General features: G+C 42.4%; 1 protein-coding gene across 2 annotated transcripts in view; it reads right to left on the minus strand.

Annotated features, from left to right (window-relative positions):
• The window catches only part of map3k22 (mitogen-activated protein kinase kinase kinase 22), a 38,301-nt gene that overhangs the window by 12,468 nt on the left and 5,135 nt on the right, over nucleotides 1-20,698 (minus strand). For both annotated transcript variants that reach the window (XM_063483587.1, XM_063483586.1), the window contains exons 2-8: nucleotides 15,202-15,285; nucleotides 13,196-13,240; nucleotides 7,657-7,766; nucleotides 5,052-5,089; nucleotides 1,226-1,325; nucleotides 829-945; nucleotides 497-611 (exon numbers count right to left, since the gene is read on the minus strand). In XM_063483587.1, the coding sequence (XP_063339657.1) occupies nucleotides 497-611; nucleotides 829-945; nucleotides 1,226-1,325; nucleotides 5,052-5,089; nucleotides 7,657-7,766; nucleotides 13,196-13,240; nucleotides 15,202-15,220 (544 nt within the window). In that variant the 5' untranslated portion in view covers nucleotides 15,221-15,285. The remainder of the gene's footprint in view (nucleotides 1-496; nucleotides 612-828; nucleotides 946-1,225; nucleotides 1,326-5,051; nucleotides 5,090-7,656; nucleotides 7,767-13,195; nucleotides 13,241-15,201; nucleotides 15,286-20,698) is intronic.

Consider the following 20,698-nt stretch of genomic DNA (forward strand, 5'->3'; position numbering starts at 1 on the left):
ACGAGGAGAGGGGGACTACAAAGTGTGACGTGACAAGAAAAGATTTTTTTTGTGTGTACAGTTTTAGACGAAAAGACAGAAACTGCTCTCATGCATGTGCTTTGAATACTAAAGCTACTATATATCTACACATATTACATCTAAGTATGGTCACAGTTAACTTGACAAAAAGCTAACAGGCCAAAGACAGCGGCCAGACAGTTGCTTAGCATGAGTGCAGGAGTTTGTCCTTGCTTTGACATGACAAGTCCTTGGCTGCTTTCACCTCCGGTTTGCATTTTCTACTCCGACAAAGCATGCGCCCCATCTTTTCCATTAACATTCCTGCGACTCTGACGGCCGTCTGCTTCGTCAGGTGACACTGATGAGTCATCCTTGAGGCTTTAGCACATGACTGAGAAACCTTTGCATCAGCAGAGTGCTTTTCTGCCTCCTCTCACATTTAAAAACTAATAAAAACAGCATAAAAGCACTTTTTTAAAACATGGAAGCTCACCTGTTGAGTGTTTGCGCACCCTCTCTGAGCCCTTTAGCAAAGAGCCCTTCAAATCTCCCAGTGACCTCGATGACTTCATCTCGCTCTGTTTGTCCCTGCTGTTCACCTGTAGGTACTGGAAACACAGGAAGTAGGAGAGAGTGAAAAAAGGGAATCGGCTCAGCAGAGGAAGGGAGGACAGCATTACCTCATTGTTCAGTTACATCACCGTGTGTGGAAGCGGTTTGTTTCCTCATTTTGCAAAAAAAAAAAAAAAAAAAAGCCCTAAAAGGATGACTTCATTCACCTTTGTTCCCACTAACTGCCCAAAAGTGAGCATCTTAAAAACTCACATGGTTGTTTTTAGGAGTCTTTAGCAGTATCCTGAGCAGCCCATTGGTCCCCGAACTGCAGCCCAGCGTCAGCACCGCCTGATCCAGGTCCTCCTGCGTCTTCAGGGGCAGCAGCAGCTGATAGGACAAGAAAGCACACAGCGCATGAGCTTCAATTCTCTATTGTTCAGTAACAAGAGCACGTGAATGCAGCAGCACATGTATGACATCAAGGGTTTCACAATAAAAAACAAAAAACATGTAAATAAACAATGCTTTTCTTGGATCTTGACAGCCTGAGAAAACAAATGTAACGCCACTTCGAGGACACACGCATACTGCAGTGCATACTGCAGGATCGTCACGAACAACAACAGATAAAACTGTAACACGCCAGCTACATGAGTCATTCTCTTACCTCTTTCTCCATGAAGAACATGTCCATCTGCTGGCCAAAGGCCTCGGTCACTTTCTGCAGCAGCTCTTTGATCTTCAGCGGCCTCTGAAACAGGATGATTCTGGAAAAAGGAGAAGGCCAGCCGGGTCAGAGGTGGGAGAAAGACGGTCATGTTGTGTCTGGCTGCAGCTGAGCTGACAGCCTGTTGGCTACTGGTTTGTAGCATTAGCTTGCACCTGATAAATCTCTAAGAACCCGTTTTCATTTACTTTACAGCAGCGGGAAACAGAAGATAAACGGACGGGGGGTCAGCAGGGTCGAGGAGAGGAGTGAGCCGAGCCACCGAGATGCTAAGAGGGCATTAATCAGTGCAGTGAAAACAGAAAGCGCAGACATACTCTCCACTTGCATGTCTGTGCTTATCTACTGTATGCTTACGTGTATTCCCGTCCGAGACCGACCTTATCAGCAAAAGTCTTGTGGTGAGTGTATATATGAGACGCATGTGTGTTTGTAAAACTTTACATGCATGAGTGTGCTTCCCAATCAGTGTGTGCATCGGCCACTGTTTCAACACCATTGGGCCTCTCCGCTAAGCCAGCACAAAGGCAGATGGGAAACTTCCTGAGAGGAAAGGGGGGGAAAAATCTGGAGCGGCAGCAAAAGCAGCAGGATGTGTGTCTTTCCCTCGTCTTTTAAAGAGTGACAGAGTGAAAGATACAGAGACGTGGAGATATTTACAGACGACTGTGAGAGAAAATAAAGGGGGAGGCAGCCTGAGAAAATAAAGCAGAGAGAGAAGCAGAGAGACTCCTGTCCTGTCCTCCCCCCCAACACCACCACCTACCCCCACCTCACTCTCTGCTTCTGAAGAATATGCATCGCTACTATCTCTTTATAGTATCCTGATAAAAGGAACTTGTTTTTATCCCATCACTTCCTCATCAGAGGCCAAAGCTTTGCCTATCTTAATGACTGCTCATTGGTTCCCTCATTTGGATGGATTCTGGGAAAAGGGGGGAGGCTGCAGATCAGAGGCAAGCGGCGGCACAGCTAAACACTCCTCGTCTCTGTTTAGATTTGGTGATGATGTGTGCGATAAAGAGCTGGAGGGATGTGGGGAAGGGGGTTTGGGGGGCTTGTACAAGGATGCCGCTCCAAAAGATATGGCTTTCCTTCCTCTGCATGCGGACACACTCAGTCGCAGAGGTTTGCAGAGTTGGAAGAATGCTTTCACACGTCCCAGCGCACTCTCTTTCCCTTTTGTCTCGTGGAAAAACTAAATAAGTTTAAAAAAAAAAAATCACAATCATATAAACACGAAGAGAAAAAAAAAGGTTTGGCTCTGTTCCCGCTCTCTCTCTCTCTCTCTGGCTGTAGACCTTGAGGTAGGGGGAAGAGAGAGTCGCTCTACAGCTCTTATTTCCTGCCCAAAACCTTCAGTGCTTGCCAATGAAAAGAGAGAGAGACCATCCGATCCGATTCCACTGTGGACGGACAACACGATCATCCTGACTCAGGGACTTCTGATACCTCGAGTTAGGTAGAGGACCCTCAAATATAATGCTATTCACCGCGCAGCCTGGGATTATATCTGTGCAGTCAGATCGTCTTGATAGTAGCTACTCGAGTATGAAAGGAAGTTCTGATTATTTTCTTTCTTCTTCTAATCTGTCTACGTAAGCCAGCTCGTAGGGTCTGTGCTGAAAGAGATTTTAAATCGAGATCTAAGAAATGCAGTTCAGTTTCCATTCACTGAATTTTTTATGAGGGATTTATTTTTTTTAGGCTTTGCTTTCTTCCTTAGCTGAGAGTATTTGTATGAAGGCCTGTTTAGAGGCATAAACTGAGGAAAAAAGTTTTTGCTAACTCTAAACCACGGGTGTCAAACATGAGGCTCGAGGGCCAGAATCGGCCCAAAAAGAGACTCCAATCCAGCCTTCTAGAATATAAGAACTTTTAACTGTATTTTCTTAAGCTTTACACCTTCTCTTATAATAAAGATCTCCCATTGCAATTCATATTAAACCACAATAATTAAGTTGCAATTAAATTACAAAAGTTTGCTTTTACATTACTTACAGTTTTTATATAAATATTTTTCTACAGTGACTCCAGAGACAGTTTTATCACACATTTATCATGTTGTTCACTGATCCCACACACTTAAGATCAAAGTAGGATGTATGTGGATCACGATGTAAAATGACTTTGACATCCCTGCTCTAAAGATTATTGCTTTTAAAGTTGTTATGGCAAAACTGCTTTTTTATGTTAAATAAAAACTTTTTTTTTTTTTTTTTTTTTTTTTTTTTTTAAACACAGCTATTAGTCATAAACACAACATTAGCTTTCATCGAGTCATGCTTTTTAGACCACCTGATGTGGAAAACCAAAACAGTGAGCTAAAAGATCCTGCAATGCTCTGCAGAGCTGGTGTTGACTGTAGCCTGTTAACAATTCCCAGAGGGTTTTTCTCTCTGAGTGACCCTTTTCACTGTCGCATACCTCGAGTTACTCAATCCCCTGTTAATATACAGAAATATTGATTAAAGCTGAGTTAAATAAATATTTAAGTTATGCAGGTTTTAATGTGATTTCGATCCTTTTCTGTTCTGGAAAGCGTAACGTGGAGAGAGGTCGACGAGGGTGTGAATCGACAAAGCGGATGAAAGAAAAAATTCATTAAATAAAAAAAGAGATTTTCCTTTCAAGTCTATGAATGGCATCTTCTAAAGTGAGCTGTTGGCTGTCTTTTCTGAGAGAGCAGTGTGGAGTGAAGGGAGCTCGTGAGAAAGGGAAGACTGCGAGACGAGGCGGAGGGAGGGGGGGGGCGCAGAAACACAGAGAGACAGGAACATGAAAAACTCGTCTCTTCCTCAGCAGTAGCCAATTAGGGCTGTGAAAAAGTGGAAAGGCCCAGTGTGAAGCAGTGCTCTGCTGGCCGAGCACGCCGCTTTCCTTCTCTTTCCCACTCCTCTGAGCCTGTGGCTTTCTTATCACAGTATCGCTGAACCGATGCCCGTTCCCCTCGTCTATATTCTGATGAATCGAGGCAATTATTGCAGTAGGTTCTGGTCAGTTTCCCTCCAGTGTTTCCAGTGTTAACAGAACATGTCGTGTTTGTCACTTCAGTTCAGTCTCTGCGGGCTCCTGAGCGAAGTTTTAGAGTGTCAGAGTCTGCCAGTGGAACCTCCTTTTTCTCCAGAGCTGCAAGACCCAACTTAGCATCCGTGCCTGGAATGACAGAGCTGAGATCCCAGTGCGGACGAAATAAAGACCAACACCAAATTAAGTGTCAGAAATTCTCTCCCTTTCTTTTTTAAACATCCCATTGGGTAAACAAACTATGAGGCAAAAAAACAAAAAACTGCTTGCTAGACTGTCTCCAAACAGTTTGAGTAACTGGCTCTGCCTCTTGAGTAAGTCAAAAGCTGGCCGTGTGAGCGAGTACAAATGTCTCGTGACTGAAAAATGCGGAGGGAAAGCAGGAGAAAACGCACAAGATGAAGCATTAATTTGGGGTGTGCCTGGAAGTCTGCGCATTGTACTCAAATGTTTGGCTCACGCTGCATCTTTTTGATCTCCCTCTCTCTCTGACCCTCTTCTCTTTTTTCCCCCCTGTCCTCCCTCTCAAACAGCCCATCCGAGCCTGAAACATAAGGCCTCGGCTAAATGTCAAAGTAGAAATTTTCCCTCTCTTTATGCTCCTCTGGCATGTAACTGTGATTTCCTCTAGACACAAAGTCCCAGGCATGGCAAAGCATAACACACAAAAAAGATCTGAAGCACAGAGTAAAGGCTTGGACAGAAGAGCAGAAAAAACAATACAGAGGTTCAAACATACCGTTTTTCTCTCTCATGCTCCAGCTTGACTCTTAAATCCTGTTGAGAGGAAAAATAACAACATAGGGGAGTTATGGAAGTGGAAAGTTAAAATGATTCATAGTTGTCTGTGGGATTTGGCCTGCCTAATAAATGAAAACGATAAGCTGGACCAGGAATTGAGGTGACAAAAAGCATTATGATGATACATGTTTTATATCCACGTTGCTGGATTTGCTGCGGATTTTGTTCTACAGCACAAAGACAACATTATCCTTCAACACTGACGATGGCCTGACAAATCTTTGTTTTCTATTCATAGTCATTGCCAATGGGAGCAGGAATCTGGAGGAGCCTGCAAGTCTGCATGAGGTAACGGTGTTACACTAATGCTGTCATCACATCAGTGCGGAAGAAAAAATGTAAGGGTTTACCCTTAACAACTCGGAGAGGAAAGCAGCACCGTGACGGCCGGAAACCCTCTCTGCTCCTCGCTGTTTGTTTATGTCTCATCATAAACATTGCTGCTTTAAGAGGATTCGCCAATTATCATTCCACAGACACGCAAAGATACACGAGGAAACGACTTCAGAGAGGCACAAGGTGACTGAAGGGAACGATAAGCTGTCCAAAATGTGTTGGTTTAGTTTCTAAACTGCCATAAATGTACATAATACCGGAAACTATTGGAAGGGAATACTCCAATACGGAATATTTTTGCAAGTATTCGAGCAAATACTGCTTTTGTCTTCCTCTTGCATGATACAACTTGATTTAACTATAAAAAAAAGCCCACCAAGCATCAAGAAAGGATTTTGTCATTCTGACTGACAGTGTCTGTAAGACGCTTGAAAGACAATGCTGTGCAGAAGTCTTGAGCCAAACCACATTTCTCTTTGTTCTGCTAGGAAAAAGTGATTAAGTCCAGCAATTTAATTATTCACATGTCAGCATATATGGAAATATATTATGTGAGGCAAAAATAAGAGTTTATACATTTCTAATGGGCTTAAAAGTCAATAATTGGTACGACCTCCTTTATTCTTCAACACAGCCTGAACTCTTTTAGTCAAGTTTTGATATAATTTCTTTAAGTAGTTTTCAGGAATAGTTCTCCAGGCTTCTTGAAGGACATTCAAAGCTCTTGTTTGGATGTTTGCTGCCTCTCTCAATATGATCCCACAGTGCTTCAATAATGTTTAGGTATAGGCTCTGGGGAGGCCAATCCATGACTCATATTTGTTTATTGTGTGTTTTTCTATCCAGGTATGCTTTTAACTAAGAACAAAGAAGGGAGGGGCCAGAAGAAATCAGACTAAAAAAAATAATAAAAACTGTGAAAAAATTAACAGTGAAATAATGGAATTAAAGAGTAAAAACAGAAAGTGACATGAAATAGAAATATTTCAATTAAGTGCACGTATATTAAACATGTACTTCAGTAAAGTAAACATGTAAATATACGCAACTACATTACTAGTGATCCTGGCCATGCTCTAACTCAACAGTGTTGGGTATTGTAAGATTAGCAGTGCTCAGGCCTCCCCGGGTCCCCCTCTAGGCACTTCCCTGGCTGTTGACAATCAGATGCTTTCCAGATAACACTGCACAGAATATCAAAATCTAGAAGCTACTTTTAGCTGCTCACTTATTCACAGGGGTTCGCCACAGCAGGCAGCTTTGCATGTTTGATTTGACAGAGTTTTTATGCTTGATGCCCTTTCTGATGCAACTGCAAAGGGATCTGACGTCACTCTTCTGCCTTCATATGTTCCATCAGTTCTGAGAAGACTATTTATTATAAGGACAGGCTGCACACCATGCAGAGATCATGTTGTTTCTGCAAAAATATTATTTTATGTCTGCCAAAATGCATCATCTTTGACATTCTTCATAGATTCAACTAAAGAAATGTGAACAAATAATGTGTTTGTGTGGCAGGCTTTAAATAACAACGCGCTTAAAGACACAATTTAAAACTAGTCCTTCGCTAAGATGTCATCCCTCGACTTAGGTATCGTTTTTTTATGCTTGAATGACTCATAGGTCAGCGTTTAATAACTGAACAAACAAACAACAATCCTCTGAAAACTGTCACGCACTGGACTGAAAAGGAGTTTTTTAAAAAAAAAAAAAAAAAAAAAAGCAGCTGATATCCACAGACTGGCTCCTTGGAAGCAAAATATGAATAAATGAGGAGTGGCTCGAGACTTTTGCACCATGCTGTGGCGGTGAATACGCTGCTTTTTTGTTTCATCATCTCCAAAACTAGAGCACAACCTTCAAACTCCAGTGAATAAAATAAAAAAAGGAAGCAGGGCTGAGGTATTGAGTAAAAACAGAGTGACAGACAAGGTTAAAGAAGTGTAACTAAGCAGGATGTGTGGCAGCTTTAAACCAAAGAAATACTGCAGCATTATACATCCTCTCAGCTCTTTAACTGAAATATGGCTAAGCAATCTGATTCCCATACTACACAGGCAACAGAGCAATCAAAATAAAAACAAAAACTTGATATTTAGACACATTTTACAGCCAATTTTAAAATTTCTTAAAGATTCAAATCAGCACTTCTACAATTTTGAATATATACAAGGAGAAACAGCACATGTGGATGCGATGAGTACCTGTTTGTAGAGTAAGGTTCGGTTCTTGGGCTTGTGGCTGTTGTGCTGGGTGTAACAACGGCCCAAGGCTGCTAAGTCCTTCATGATGGAGTTAAGTGCCTCCTCGTCGTCTAAGGAAGAAAGAAGAAATGTATCAGCTACACTCTGCGCTCTGCGCTTAAACGTAGGAAGTGAAACAGAAATACCTTATCTGTTTCAAATGACCTCACTTTATTGGTGACTTTACTGGCCACACACGAGTGGTCTCTGACATTTAGCGTGACCTTAGTTTTTAGTTTGTGCTGGCTCAGAAGAGCCAGTGAGGCAACACCTGGCATGCCTCTTCCTGTTTTTATGTGCGAGTTTCCATTAATGGAGAAGAATCTAGTTTATGTTTGGTACATACCTAATAAGGGTAAAATTATCTCTCTATAAAAAAACAAAAAAACAAAAAACCAATATTGCCTAATATTTCTCTGAGATATGTGTGAGTCAAATCTTTCGCTTTGATGATATGGGTAAACATAACAATGCAGGCCACTCTTAAATGCTATACTTAAGCATAGAAAAGCCACAAAAGAGACAAAGTTGTTTTAATAATGGAACACGTGTATGGGCTTCATGCACGCCTGTCAAAAAGGCCGACGTGGTCACCTACAGCTTGTTTATTAAGCAGTCTAATACATATATATCAGTGGAGATATTTCAGGAGCATAATTCAGATAAAGGCTGCCTTTCTTCAGTTACAAATGTTATAAAAAAAAGCGACTGCGCGGTAAAAGAGCAAGTCGAAAACGTTTCGATATGAAATATTTTGGGACTAAAGTGCCACATCCGTTTGTGTCATTAAAATAACCTTTAAGGTATTAAAGCCAACAATTCTCAGTTTTCTACTCCTCACTTCACCTTTTTTGACATGCTCACAAAAAAAGGGCATTCTGTCATCTTTTACCATATCAAAAGTCTTTGATGGAATCAGAGTTGGGTGATTAAGGAAGAGGTCGCTGACCTCAGCTTCTTCCTGTCTCTCAGATAATTCCAAGGTCTAGTCATGATAATAATTTTTTTTAAAAATGCACACGCAGGCACACACACACCTGTGCTGGGTGTGTGCAGTGCAATACAAACAGCACCTGCAGGAAAAACCGCATTCTTTAATAGAATAGATGTCTATATGTGTGTGTGTGTTTGTGTGTGTAAAAGACCACAGGGAATGAAAGCTAGAGTCATAGTAACACAGGGAGCAGATGGGGTCTGGGATGGCATTTGATCTTGCTCCTACTGTACGGCCCTTGTGGCCAGCTGTTCTCAGACAGTAGGCCAGTACACCAGGTTCACTCAGAGGTCAGGATGCACTCATGCATAAACATCAGTTTACACGTCACTGTCAGACTACCTTTCTTTTTTTCTCTCATACCGAGCCCTGTGTAACTCATATTCAAATTGGTATACCTTACTGTGTGGAACATTTTCTTTATGTATTTCTAAGTAAAACAGTTAGAGGTCAAACATCACAGTGGGGTTAAAACCTACCTCCTCACGACTGAATAAAGTTATTAGAGACAGAGTTTTCTATTGACACGGATAAAGAAACTGAAATCATGGTCCATACTACAGGAGTACAAAGCAAAAGCCAATTACACTAATGGCACCTTTAATAACATGCCATCTTTCCCAACATAAAGGGGCCTATTTATTTCTCCTATGGCTTGTGGTGTCAGTTATGAAGAGTTACAAACCAACTGTACTGACTAATGCTGGTTTTGTGGTGCTGCAGTTGCATCTATTTGCATAGGTAGTTGCTCACAGAGACTAACCTATAAAACCTACACAAACCCCAACGGCACGAAGCTCGCCTGCTGACTCCTTGACAAGTGGGAGAGAACAGGGAAGATGTATCGACCAACCAGCCCTTTAAAATGAAACAACGTAACAGTAGTGGGATATTATTAAAATGCAAAACAGGTAGACAAGATATTCAATCACAAACTGGGCTCATTGACGCTAAACACGCAGCTAGCTAATTTTAGCTAATGTTAGCCACGAAAAGCTAATGGTGAAAACAGATGACACAGTCTGTATCAACCAAATATCAGAGTTAAGAATGTATTAAAAGTGTGTTTTATCTCTCTTTTTTTTTCTCTCAACTTGACTATTTTCTTCCACCTCTTTACCCTAGCTGGTCTGAAAAGATGGCTGCCAGAAGAGAGTTTTTTTATTCCCACTGTCGCTTGCTCACAGGGCGTCAAGGGTCTTTACTTTGTAATCCAAAGCGCCTTAAGACAGCTGTTGCTGTGATTAGGCGCTATGTAAACAAAACTGACCTGAATTTAAAGAATTCTTCATTTCAATCAGAGCTCATTTGCTGCTCCTACCAGCTCTCTCGTTATCCACTTATGTTTACCCCTGGTCCATCATCTGCCACTTAGTTGCACGAAGTTTCAGCTGACACTTCCAAATTAGCCACATGAGCGAAGTGCGAATGACATGTTTCTCTTCTTTGCTGTGTGGTCCGGTCCCTCCACTTAAAAAGAAACCAAATAATGCCGACTGATAATAAAAATTCCACCTACAAAAAACTGCGCCCACGGAGCAAACAGCAACAACAATATAAGAAGTACTCTTGCATAGTGCAGACTGCACATTGGATCGCGTAGTGTCTGAAAGCACTAAAATGACTGCAAAGTCAGTATATCCAACATGAAATTCCTATCAGGCAAAAATATATATTCCTTTATGTTCTAACAACTTTATGAATACCTGTGTGGGTGATTTTTTTTTTATTTTTATAAAAGGACAGTAACTATGAGGCAGCTGAGTCATTTCTGGTAGTTTTCTCCCTTAAGGAGATTCTAGAGATAAGACAGATGAAATAACACCTATTTATGTAAATAACCTGGCAAAACAACACAATGTGTCCTGTCACCATCACACAAACGCACGCAAAGTGCTGTAAACTGCCCTGAGAAGACGAGAGGAGACCCGGGTACTTATGACGTGTGCTGTCAGCAGCAGTGGCTGACTAACTGTTCGACCAGGCATGTCCTCTCTGAACAGGAAGGAACTGAATCACTAAGTTCTGAACGCCGAGCTGTGCTAACCATGTTGTTCCACATCAGGATATTCATGTATTTTTGACTGACTCACAAGGGAAAAAACTCTGAATATGACAAAGAAAAAAAAATAAGCATGCAAAAATATTTATTTTTCCTTCTGTAGTGACAGGATTTTACATGAGAGCAAGGCTGCAGCTCGTGATAATGTTTGCCATTATCATTAATTTGCTGAATAAGCTAATTTTTGCACAAAATCCCTCAAATCCAAAGATATTCTGTTAAAATAGAGAAAAGGAATCACAATACATAAATAAATAAATATGTAAACTGTTAAATATCCAAATACTAATCTCACAATCTAACTCTTGCAAATATTATCTCTGTCATTGTTTCTCATTTGCACTGCTTCTCTCTCGTGAAATCTGCTGTTTGAGTCCAGCCTCTACAGGCTTACAGCTCCAGACTACCCTGTGCACTTGCAGTCAAGGATACAAAACAAACAGAGGCCAGCATGTGTATATGTGTGTGTGTGTGCATATGTGTGTGTGTGTGTGTGTTTGTGCTCTCTGTAGCCTATGGATAATAGCGGAGAAGCGAGTGTGAGAGGGTTCATTGGAAAAGGGGTGGGGGCAGTGAGAGCATGTGAGAAATGTGTGGTGGTGCACAGAGCTGGCTCTGATGGCTGCCTATAAGTGAAGTTATTACATCACTCCCAACTGATCCATGGCCACTGCCAGGCTGAGGCCAGCCAAGGCTAACCACCAGCACAGTGGAAAGCAACCGCCACATACACCAAAACACACATCACCGCCAGAAGCAGCCTCAGTGACTGCTTCAGGAACCCCATGGCAACGTGTGACCCAGAATAGTTGCAAATGTTTTGGGAAGAGGAGGGGAGGGTTGATAAATTGGGCTACCTGCAGCCCCCCCTCCCTCCATCTGCTCTCGTTGTGTCTTGCGCAAAATGTGACACGCATAAGAAAAAGGGGGAATTCCAGGAAGCCGGGCAGAGCGAGCAACATTACACAATGTCGACCGATTGCTGCCCATTGCATCATCGCCCTGCATCTTTCGTCTCTTCACAGGCTAACTCTGGGAACTGCGAAAGTGGCAGTGGACGAAATAAAGCAGGAACTTTGCTTCAGGATGGGTGACAATAAAAAGGAGACGTCTTCTCGTAACTGCTGCTCGAGCTGAGGGTTTTATGAAAGCAGAGCAGAAGCTGGGAGATGAAGGTAGAGCGAGACAACTCCCCCAAACCCTAAAGTTGCTTACAAAATAGCACAAGCTACGAGAGGATACGACTTCTGCAAGCCAAAAGTATTTAAGGACCAGCGAGGCAGAGCGTCTGTGTGAGAGTGAGCGATGCAGGCTGCCTGAATGAAGACATTGAGGGGATTTCCTGGTGCCGAGAGACGCATCATGCCAAAGGCATCCGGCAGGATTAGCGGCTGGAGCCAAACGTGTCCTCACTCTGCAGCACAGCTACGGTTCGAGCTCTGACACAACAAGCACACAAGCACATGCACACACACAAGCCAGCCATAACAAGCAAGGCGGGCTTCCCAGCTCTCACCTCGCTGTTTGTCGAAACCGTGGCAGAGATAATTGGACACCTAATGGATGTAATGTTTAAACCTCAGAAGTTAATCTTTCACCAAGAATAATGACCCTGATGTAATGTAGGTGGGTGTGCAACAGTGGTTGTGCAATTAATGTTTGTACAAGGTCTGTGCTAAAGGCTTTTCACTGGACAATGTTTGCAAATATGCCCATTCAGTATCTGCAGGCCGTGGCATTCCTCTCAGCCTGCGTCAGCTTGGCTTAGCCGTGTCACCACTACTGTTACAGATCTGGAAAGATCTGTTAAGCAATTATTTGAGGAGAGCTATTAATAGCAGTCTAATGTGTGTTAAATATGGGGAGTAGTTTTTAGCATTTTGTACATTTTGCAAAATTCAGAATTTCAGAGTTCTTTTTTTCAAAGCTCACAATCAAAGTTTTTCCTTGAATTAAAGCTTCTGAAAAGAGGAAAAAAACAACCCAAAAAATACCCGAGCTAGGAAATTTGCTGCAGCTCTGTTTATTTACTGAACTCTCGACAGAGCTGAAAGACTTCAGACGAAGCCACGCTAAAATAAGAGATACACACCGTCTAAAAGAGCAGGAAAAAATCTACAGGAGAATTCCATAACGCCCGAGGGTAGAGGTTGCATCGCACAATTCCTGCTCCCGTTTCCAAAACTTCAATCATCTTTATAACACCTGGATCAGGAAACGCTTCCAGCCATTCGCGTTGTTGCGCTGATGCATGCACACGCCAAGCCCAAAGCCAAGAACAACCACATGCGGCAACATTTATGTCAGGTGGAAAACCTTACATAACACACTGACGTGACTGTGGGGCTGATTTCTTCTTTTGTCCAGAAAGCATTACATACATTTACTGAACAGGCCTAGTATGTCATACAATTCGTGTAGCTCCATCAAGGCTGGGTGTTTACCTTGTGAGTTTCTGTGCTGTCCAGATCCATTTTGGAGACCGTCATCTGTGGAAAAAAACCATCATCATTTTGGATCACAGTGAAACCAGGTCCAAAATAAAACAATTGACAGCATATGCTGGCTGCTGATACTTTGAGTTCAGAGAATCTACTGTTGAGAAACAACAACGTGCAGTGCTGTGAAAAGCATTCATCCCCGTCCACATTTTTTGCATATTTGTCACCACTTATGTGTAAATGCAAATTAAAAAAAAAAGAAGTTTTTAAATGATGATTTCATTTTTAGGGGGAAAAAATCTATAACCCCAAAAGAACCCGTGTGACAAAAGTGAAGTAAGCTAAAAGATCTCAAAAAGCAGCATATCGTGCCATGAGCTAAAGAACCAGCTGAGTAACAAGGTCATGGACATCTGTCAGTCTGTTAAGTGTTACAAAGCCATTTCTAAGACTTTGGGATTTCAGTGAACCACGGTGAGAGCCATTATCAACAAATGAAGAAAACTTGGCAGAGTGGTGAGTGGCCAACCTACCAAATTACTCCCAAGAGCAGATCAATGACTCATCCAGGTTGTCATAAAAGAACTCAGAACAACATCTAAGGAACTGAAAGCCTCACTTGCATCAGTTAAGGTCAGAGTTCGGGATTCAACAACAAGAAAGACAATGGGCAAAAATGGCCTCCATGGGAGAGTTCAAAGGAAAAAAACACTGCTGACCAAAGAACATCAAGCCAACAGTCAAACATAATGATGGTAGTGCGATGGTCTGTGGCTGCTTTGCTGCGTCAGGACCTGGACGACTTGTCGTAATTGATGGAACCATGAATTCGTCTCTCTACCAGAAAATCCTGAACGAGAATGTCGGGCGATCAGTTTGTGTTCTGAAGCTCAAGCTCGGTTGGGTTATGCAGAAGGACAATGATCCAAAAAACACCAGCAAGTCCACCTCTGAATGACGAAAAAACAGCATAAAGGTTTTGGAGTGGCCTAGTCAAAGTCCAGACTCAAATTTGATTGCAATGCTTTTGCTGAACCTTAATTTCTCCCCCATAAAGATGGCATTTGAAAACCTCCTGTAATGTGTTTCGAGGCCTCAATGTGTGTCAAAAAGGATGTGGTGTGACAACCACCAGATCAGGTTTTTTTTCTCCAAGGGTAGCCCTAGTAAGCTGCATAGGCAGAGATCACCCTCACTAACTTCTAATGCACATCCAAGGATTTTGTTCTGGAAGCAGGAACCCAAGAATAGTGGGCCAAGTTCCTCCTCTGTGATGTAAAACACTTAATTCCAGTTATCGCAAACACTTGATTGCAGTTCTTGCTGCCAAGGGTGGCACAAACACTCCTCAGGTTGTGGGGACAATTACTTTTTCCACATAGGGTCAGATAGGTTTGGATGACTTATTTCCGTTAATAAATAAAATGGTCATTTCATTTCTTCATTAACTGCATGTTGTATTTATTCATGTCTAATATTATTTACTTGAAATTTACTTTGTCTGAAACATGCGATTGTGACAAATATGCAAAATAACTAAGAAATCAGGAAGGGTGCAGATACTTTTTTACAGCACTGCGTGCACAGCTAGCAATTTTTTTTGCATAATTTAGGCATGCATGAGTGCATTCAGAGACATTGTTATATAGTTTATTTAGTAGGAGATAAATAAACACAGTACACTGGAAACATGCACACTGTTAAAGGTTTTAAGGAGTTATGTTCTCTCCTACAACCTTCAAGTTGCTAAAATCAAGACTTCATATCTGAGGAAAGGTTTCTGAGGAACAACAGAAAAAAAAACAATGCAAACTTAGTGCAAAATCTGAAAATAACTGCCTTTTCTTTCCCTCTTTTTTTTTTTTACACTTTGCTTTTACGTGTGTTGTTTTTCTCTGCACTGTTCCTGCCAGAGGAAGTGCGAGAGGTGTATATATTCCCAGTAAGCAAGCATGTTTCTGTACGTACACAGCGCAGCCTAAAGCAACTCTCTTTCAAACGCTACTCACCCATGTTTACTGTCATCATCAGGAAGTGGCCCTGTTGAACTCGAGCACGGAGCTCAACTTCTCTCTGCTGCCGAAGACTTCACCCTGAGAGTGAGGCAAAAAAACAAAAAAAAACACAACAAGGTTTCAACATCCAAGAACTGTGCCATTTTCTTTCAGCGAGGCGCGCATTATTTCTGAGAGTGCACAAAAACAAAGACAAAACAGGACGCAGGTGGTAGTATCAACACAGCGCGTTATTTTTCCACAACGGTGTGACTGCTTGTGTTTTTTATTTGTTCTTTTTTATTTAAACTGGTCTCCTGAGATTGACATATCCTCTACTCTGAAAAATAGCATGAAAGCCATTAGTCATAGTCCCGTGAATGCCCCCGGTGTGTGTTTACTGCCACCACAAAAACCGCAAGACGGCATCAGTGAAGGAATCCCTCAGCGTTTGGTGATGAGGGTACCACACGCCCTTGAGATGTGGCGCTGAAGCGGCGAGGCGGGCGTGGGGGTTTGCCCGAACACCTGCCGCAAGTAAAGACCTTGAGAATTTCCAAAACAAAGTAGGTGAACACAGAGCGGAGAATCTGTACTCGCATCCGTATTTTGTGTTGCAGTCAGCACAGTGAGTGAAAAATGCATGCTTATGGTAGATCTAAAGCCAAATACATCCATCTCACAGTATTCGTGCATTCTTAATCACCACTTCATGCTTACGGCCACTGAAGCGTTCCCCTTAAACGCACCGCTTATATCCTGAAACAGGCCAACGTGCAAATATTTCTCACGCAAAGACTGCAGGAAGCATTTGTTTGTTCTTTGAATGCAGTCTATGCAACAACAAAAAAAAGAGGAACAAGAACTAGTGCCTCAGCTGCTCTAAACGGTGTTGTGGTATTTGAATATTTGCAGTGGTTGGGACTTCAGTGTGTTCCCCATTACAGCATCAATCACAGAGCCATAGAAGGTATTGTGCACACTTCAGAAATCCAAAAAAGGTCAAGAGCTTTTTAAACCTATGTTTACATCCATTTAAAGACAGCCTGCAGCTTGAAGAAAAGCAACTGTGCTCAAACGTAACGCGATATTATTTTTAGTAAATGCTAAAATACACTTCTAGCTATGAGTGATTGCTAGCTACATGGGAAATTCAATCTTAATTGAAGCTCAGATTGCTAATGTTAGCCACATATTACCTAGCAGCTCTGGGTATTTAGATGAAGCAAAACTACGTTTTAGTTACACAAGTTCTTCTTGCAGTAGAGGGTTAAAAGGTTCTTTTGGGTGAGCAATCAGAGGCATAGCTGCTAATGGCTGCTCGTTGCTACACACAGACAACACAAAAAATCACAGCTACTGTTGTCAGTGGCTACAGTCTGACACTAGCAGAGTCACCGGTGAGACACTTGATGTCAGTTTTGGCTAAAATCCCTGAGTAATGCTGCTCTAATTCCTTGCAGTAAACTCCGCAATTGCATGGTTAACTGGACGGTCCAGCTCCAAGTCAGAACACCACAGTGAAGAGAAGAGCTAATACGGAAAACAAAATAGCAAACACAAGCCACAAAGGGAAATTAAAACACAAAAGAAATCCAGTTTGTGTGTTTTCACCTACGCCAAAGTCTGTGTTACCCCAAACACTCAGCCCAGATAAATGCTCCGGCGTGCCTGCAGAGACACAAACACTTTCTCTTTGTGTCAGCCAGAAAACTTTTCATAAAAGCAATAAAAAGTGGCCACTGGAGCAATTTACAGCCTGAGGGGTAGAGTGGAGGAGTGGTGGAGTCACAGAGTGCCAACAGAGTTTGAACAAGGGAACAGACAGGGTACTGCTGTCAGTGCACTCGCATCACACGAGCTAAAAAGCTGGAAAGCTCAAACTTAAAGGAAATGTGGAAGAGCAAGGGTGCTCTAAATGTGTCGTGATACCAGCGTTAAATTTGGCTGAATTCACCGGATAATACGATTGCAAAGAACTAATATATTCAGCGTGTTTAGTAGATCTGGTGTAAAGACGAGGAGCGTTATTAGGAAAGGGAATACGAGCAAAGCTCTGCTTGTACGGTGCCGTTGACCACACATGAAAGAGACGATGAGCCACGAGACAGGTGGTCTCCTAACACCACGTCGCCCAGTCTGTTGATGCCACACACAAATGCACGCACGCACACGGGAACAGAACAGCCTCTGTTTTATGCCAGCAAGTCACCAGATGGGCCATCTGCTTCCCTCCTCTGCCCAGCATGATGCCAGGCTAGTGGTACCCACTGATCGCAAGCCCAGTTCTCCACACACTTCTTGGCAGGCGGGCAATGTGACAGCCCCGCTTGTTGAAGATCAAATGCTAATCGCCACTCGCTCTTGTTGCTCAGCAGCCACATGTCTTACGAGAGGGGACTGTCAAGTCTGTGCGCTAGATGGGCTGTGAGGAAAAGCATGCATCGAGCCTGCAAATGCTCCAGAAGTGTCTGAAACACTGTGACGCACTCCACCGTCAAGATATGGGGGGGAGAGAGAGGAAAAAAAAAACAAACAAAAAAAATCAGCAGTCAGGCAGGCTAATGTTTCACTGGCAGATACCTCTCCTTGTCACTACATAAGAGGACGGCGCTTTATAGAGAAATAACAAAGCAGTGCTAAACTCTTCAGCCGTACGCCACAAGTTTTTATTTTTCATTTTAATTTTAAAAGGGCATTACAGCCATGACCATGCAGCTCGACGTGTACATGATTGTGAGCATGTACACTAACCTTCTACGGGTCTATGACATCACTCTCCAACTAAGTAACTAAGTGGGCCACATCTCTGAGGGAAACACCCTCCTAATTTAGACTAGAGAAAGTGGGAGGTCTGTCCTCCAGCTGCCTGATAGCCAAAGCAGCATGATCTCATATGTGACATCACTCTTGACATGGAGTCCCAGAGAAATCACCATTTCAGAGGTCAACCTCTAGATATATTTTTTTCTTATTTGAGGAGGTTGGGTGCTGGGTTTCCACTCTCCAACAATCACAGAACAAGAAATGGCTCCACAGACATCAGAAGAGGAACTGATCAGTGATGAGATTTAGGAATGTTGTGGCAGTATACCTGTGGAAGATATGCAAAGCACCAGGCTATTCTGGTCCCTTTTATTCTTCCTGTAATATTTCTCATCATACAGTCAGCTCAGGTCAGATTGAAGAATGGAAACAGAGAGAAAGAGACATCCAATGATAACACACACCGTTAAACCCAAATACCTCCACAGTTTCCGATCCATTTTTTCCTTCAGTTCCAACAACGCTTGATATGAAAAACGTGAAACCGCCTATGTTGTGCAAGTAATCAAAGTGACACCAGCTAATCCAGGCAAGATGTTACAGGCAGTGATGAATTACACATTCAAGTTTCAGGAGTCTGCTAAATGATTTCCAAATCATGTGGGAGTTATTGGAAGCCAACGGATCTGCAAAAGTGGACAAAATACATCCAAAGTCCTGTTACAGTGTAGCAACAGTACTACCTGTTATAACAAAAGCAAAGGTCGTAATGGAGGTCGCTGTATCCAAAATAAGGTTAAAAAAACCCCAAACATCTTTTACTGTTAATGAAACCGCACAATGCATCGCAAGCCTGACATCATAATACCCGGTGGACCGTCTGAATTGCAACTCCCGCAGGAAGTGCAGGGTGATTAAGCGAGACGTGGCTATTTAGGTGACTTACGCTTTTTAAAAAGGTCAGCAGCAGGGGTGTCCTGTCTGCTAAACGCTTGCCAAGATTGTGTTGTGGCCACCCCGCATGAGTCAGAGGGTTATGCTTGCTGATTCTGGGAAGTAAGACAATACCTTGTGTCCTATTGCTCAATAAGCCCACTGAGGGGTTTCTATGCAGGGAGACAGTTGAGGACCTCTGTGTGGTGGAAGACACGTGTGGGTGGGAGAATGTCATTCTGTGTGGGGCCTAAGCGCTCTATCATAACCTTGGTTCCCCTTTCTTTGTCGCAGGAGAGTTATTGCTGAGAAGAGATCTAAGCCCTTTAGTGGAACAACAGGCTTAATGATTGTGTCCTACAGCACGTCAAGAGGATTTTTCCTGTCCTCCAGCACTAAATCTACGGTTTATTTCAAATAAAGGAAATTTCCCGTTGGATGTGAAGCCATTATTTATACATCTGTGCCTTTTGTTTCAACTGTAAATGCATGTTCAGTTAGAGACGCTGCACTGGAAGGTCAATGACTAAACTTATCTCTTTGCACAAATGAGTGCTATAGAAGGTTTATTAAGAGGGAAAATGTAGGGAAAATCACCAAGTATGAACCTTACCAGTTGCTCATTTTGGGTCAAAAAATAATTTGTTTTATAAATCTTGGTCATACTATATGACTGTAAAACGAAGGATTATCATGGTGTGAAACCAAATGATCGGTGGCTAACTTAAGCCTAACTTAAGTGCTTAGCCAAGGAGCTTGTAGTCTCACATTCAGACCCACTGCTTCATATCGCACCCGATTTTAAGCAACTAAGATGGAGACTGAAACGTTTACATCGACACTATAAAAAAGGACTTCCAAAACAAGCAGATTTTATGCAGCACCACCATTTAAAAGTTTCATTTAACCTGCAAAACCCAACAGCTTTCCCTTCATCCTACATAGGAATGCACTGATTGCGAAATTCTAGGCAAACACCGAAGCTTAAAAATAGAAATCTGGCCAACAGCCAACGTCGATATCGCCATCTTTGTTTATTCTACTTCAGTTATTATGCAATGGCTCACTTTGTTCCAGAAGAACCAATAGATTTTCATTGTATGAATGAATATCACTGTTCTAAAGTCATGCAGCTCTTTATCACACCATCTTGGAACATTCAACTAGGGGAAAACTGATGTAACGCAACAGGTAACAGATGATGTGCATGGTTAAAATGATCTGCTAACCAACCGAAAGCTAGCATACCATTTTCAGCATGCAAGGTCAACATTATATCAATTTCCAGAAGCCAAATTTCTTAACACTGTCAGTGTTCAATGGTATAAAAGAGACATTACCAGCAAACATCAGGCTTTATAAATCTGGAACCAGTCAAGGTTTAGCCTGTTTGCCGGGTCGAACGCTGGCTTGAAAGTTTAAACTTTCATTTCATCACTTCTGTTTGCGGCAATCTGAGAAGACAGTACAAATGTTGGGAGAAAGGCGTGTAACCAGAACCTAAAGAGGTGTATGAAGTGGAGCTCAGTGTTTTATCTTCACTCAGTCCAGTGCTACCAATCAGATTCCAGCGTAAGATGATCTTCCTCATTGATAGTGATGGCTCTGTTAGCTAGGAGATAAAGGAGATAAGTAGATCTGCCCTCCATTATCATCAACCGCACAGCAGTGGCTAAAAATAGCCAAAAGAAAGAGTGGTTTCTCCTGCCATCCACAATGCATCCACTCCCTGGATCACCAGACCCCTACTCACCACCCGAGAGAAATCTGTACGATCTGTAAAGTAAGCTGTATTTTCCGTTACGAGGTGGCA

This window comes from Pelmatolapia mariae, linkage group LG9 (assembly GCF_036321145.2).
Source record: "Pelmatolapia mariae isolate MD_Pm_ZW linkage group LG9, Pm_UMD_F_2, whole genome shotgun sequence".
NCBI classification, from domain to species: Eukaryota; Metazoa; Chordata; class Actinopteri; order Cichliformes; family Cichlidae; genus Pelmatolapia; species Pelmatolapia mariae.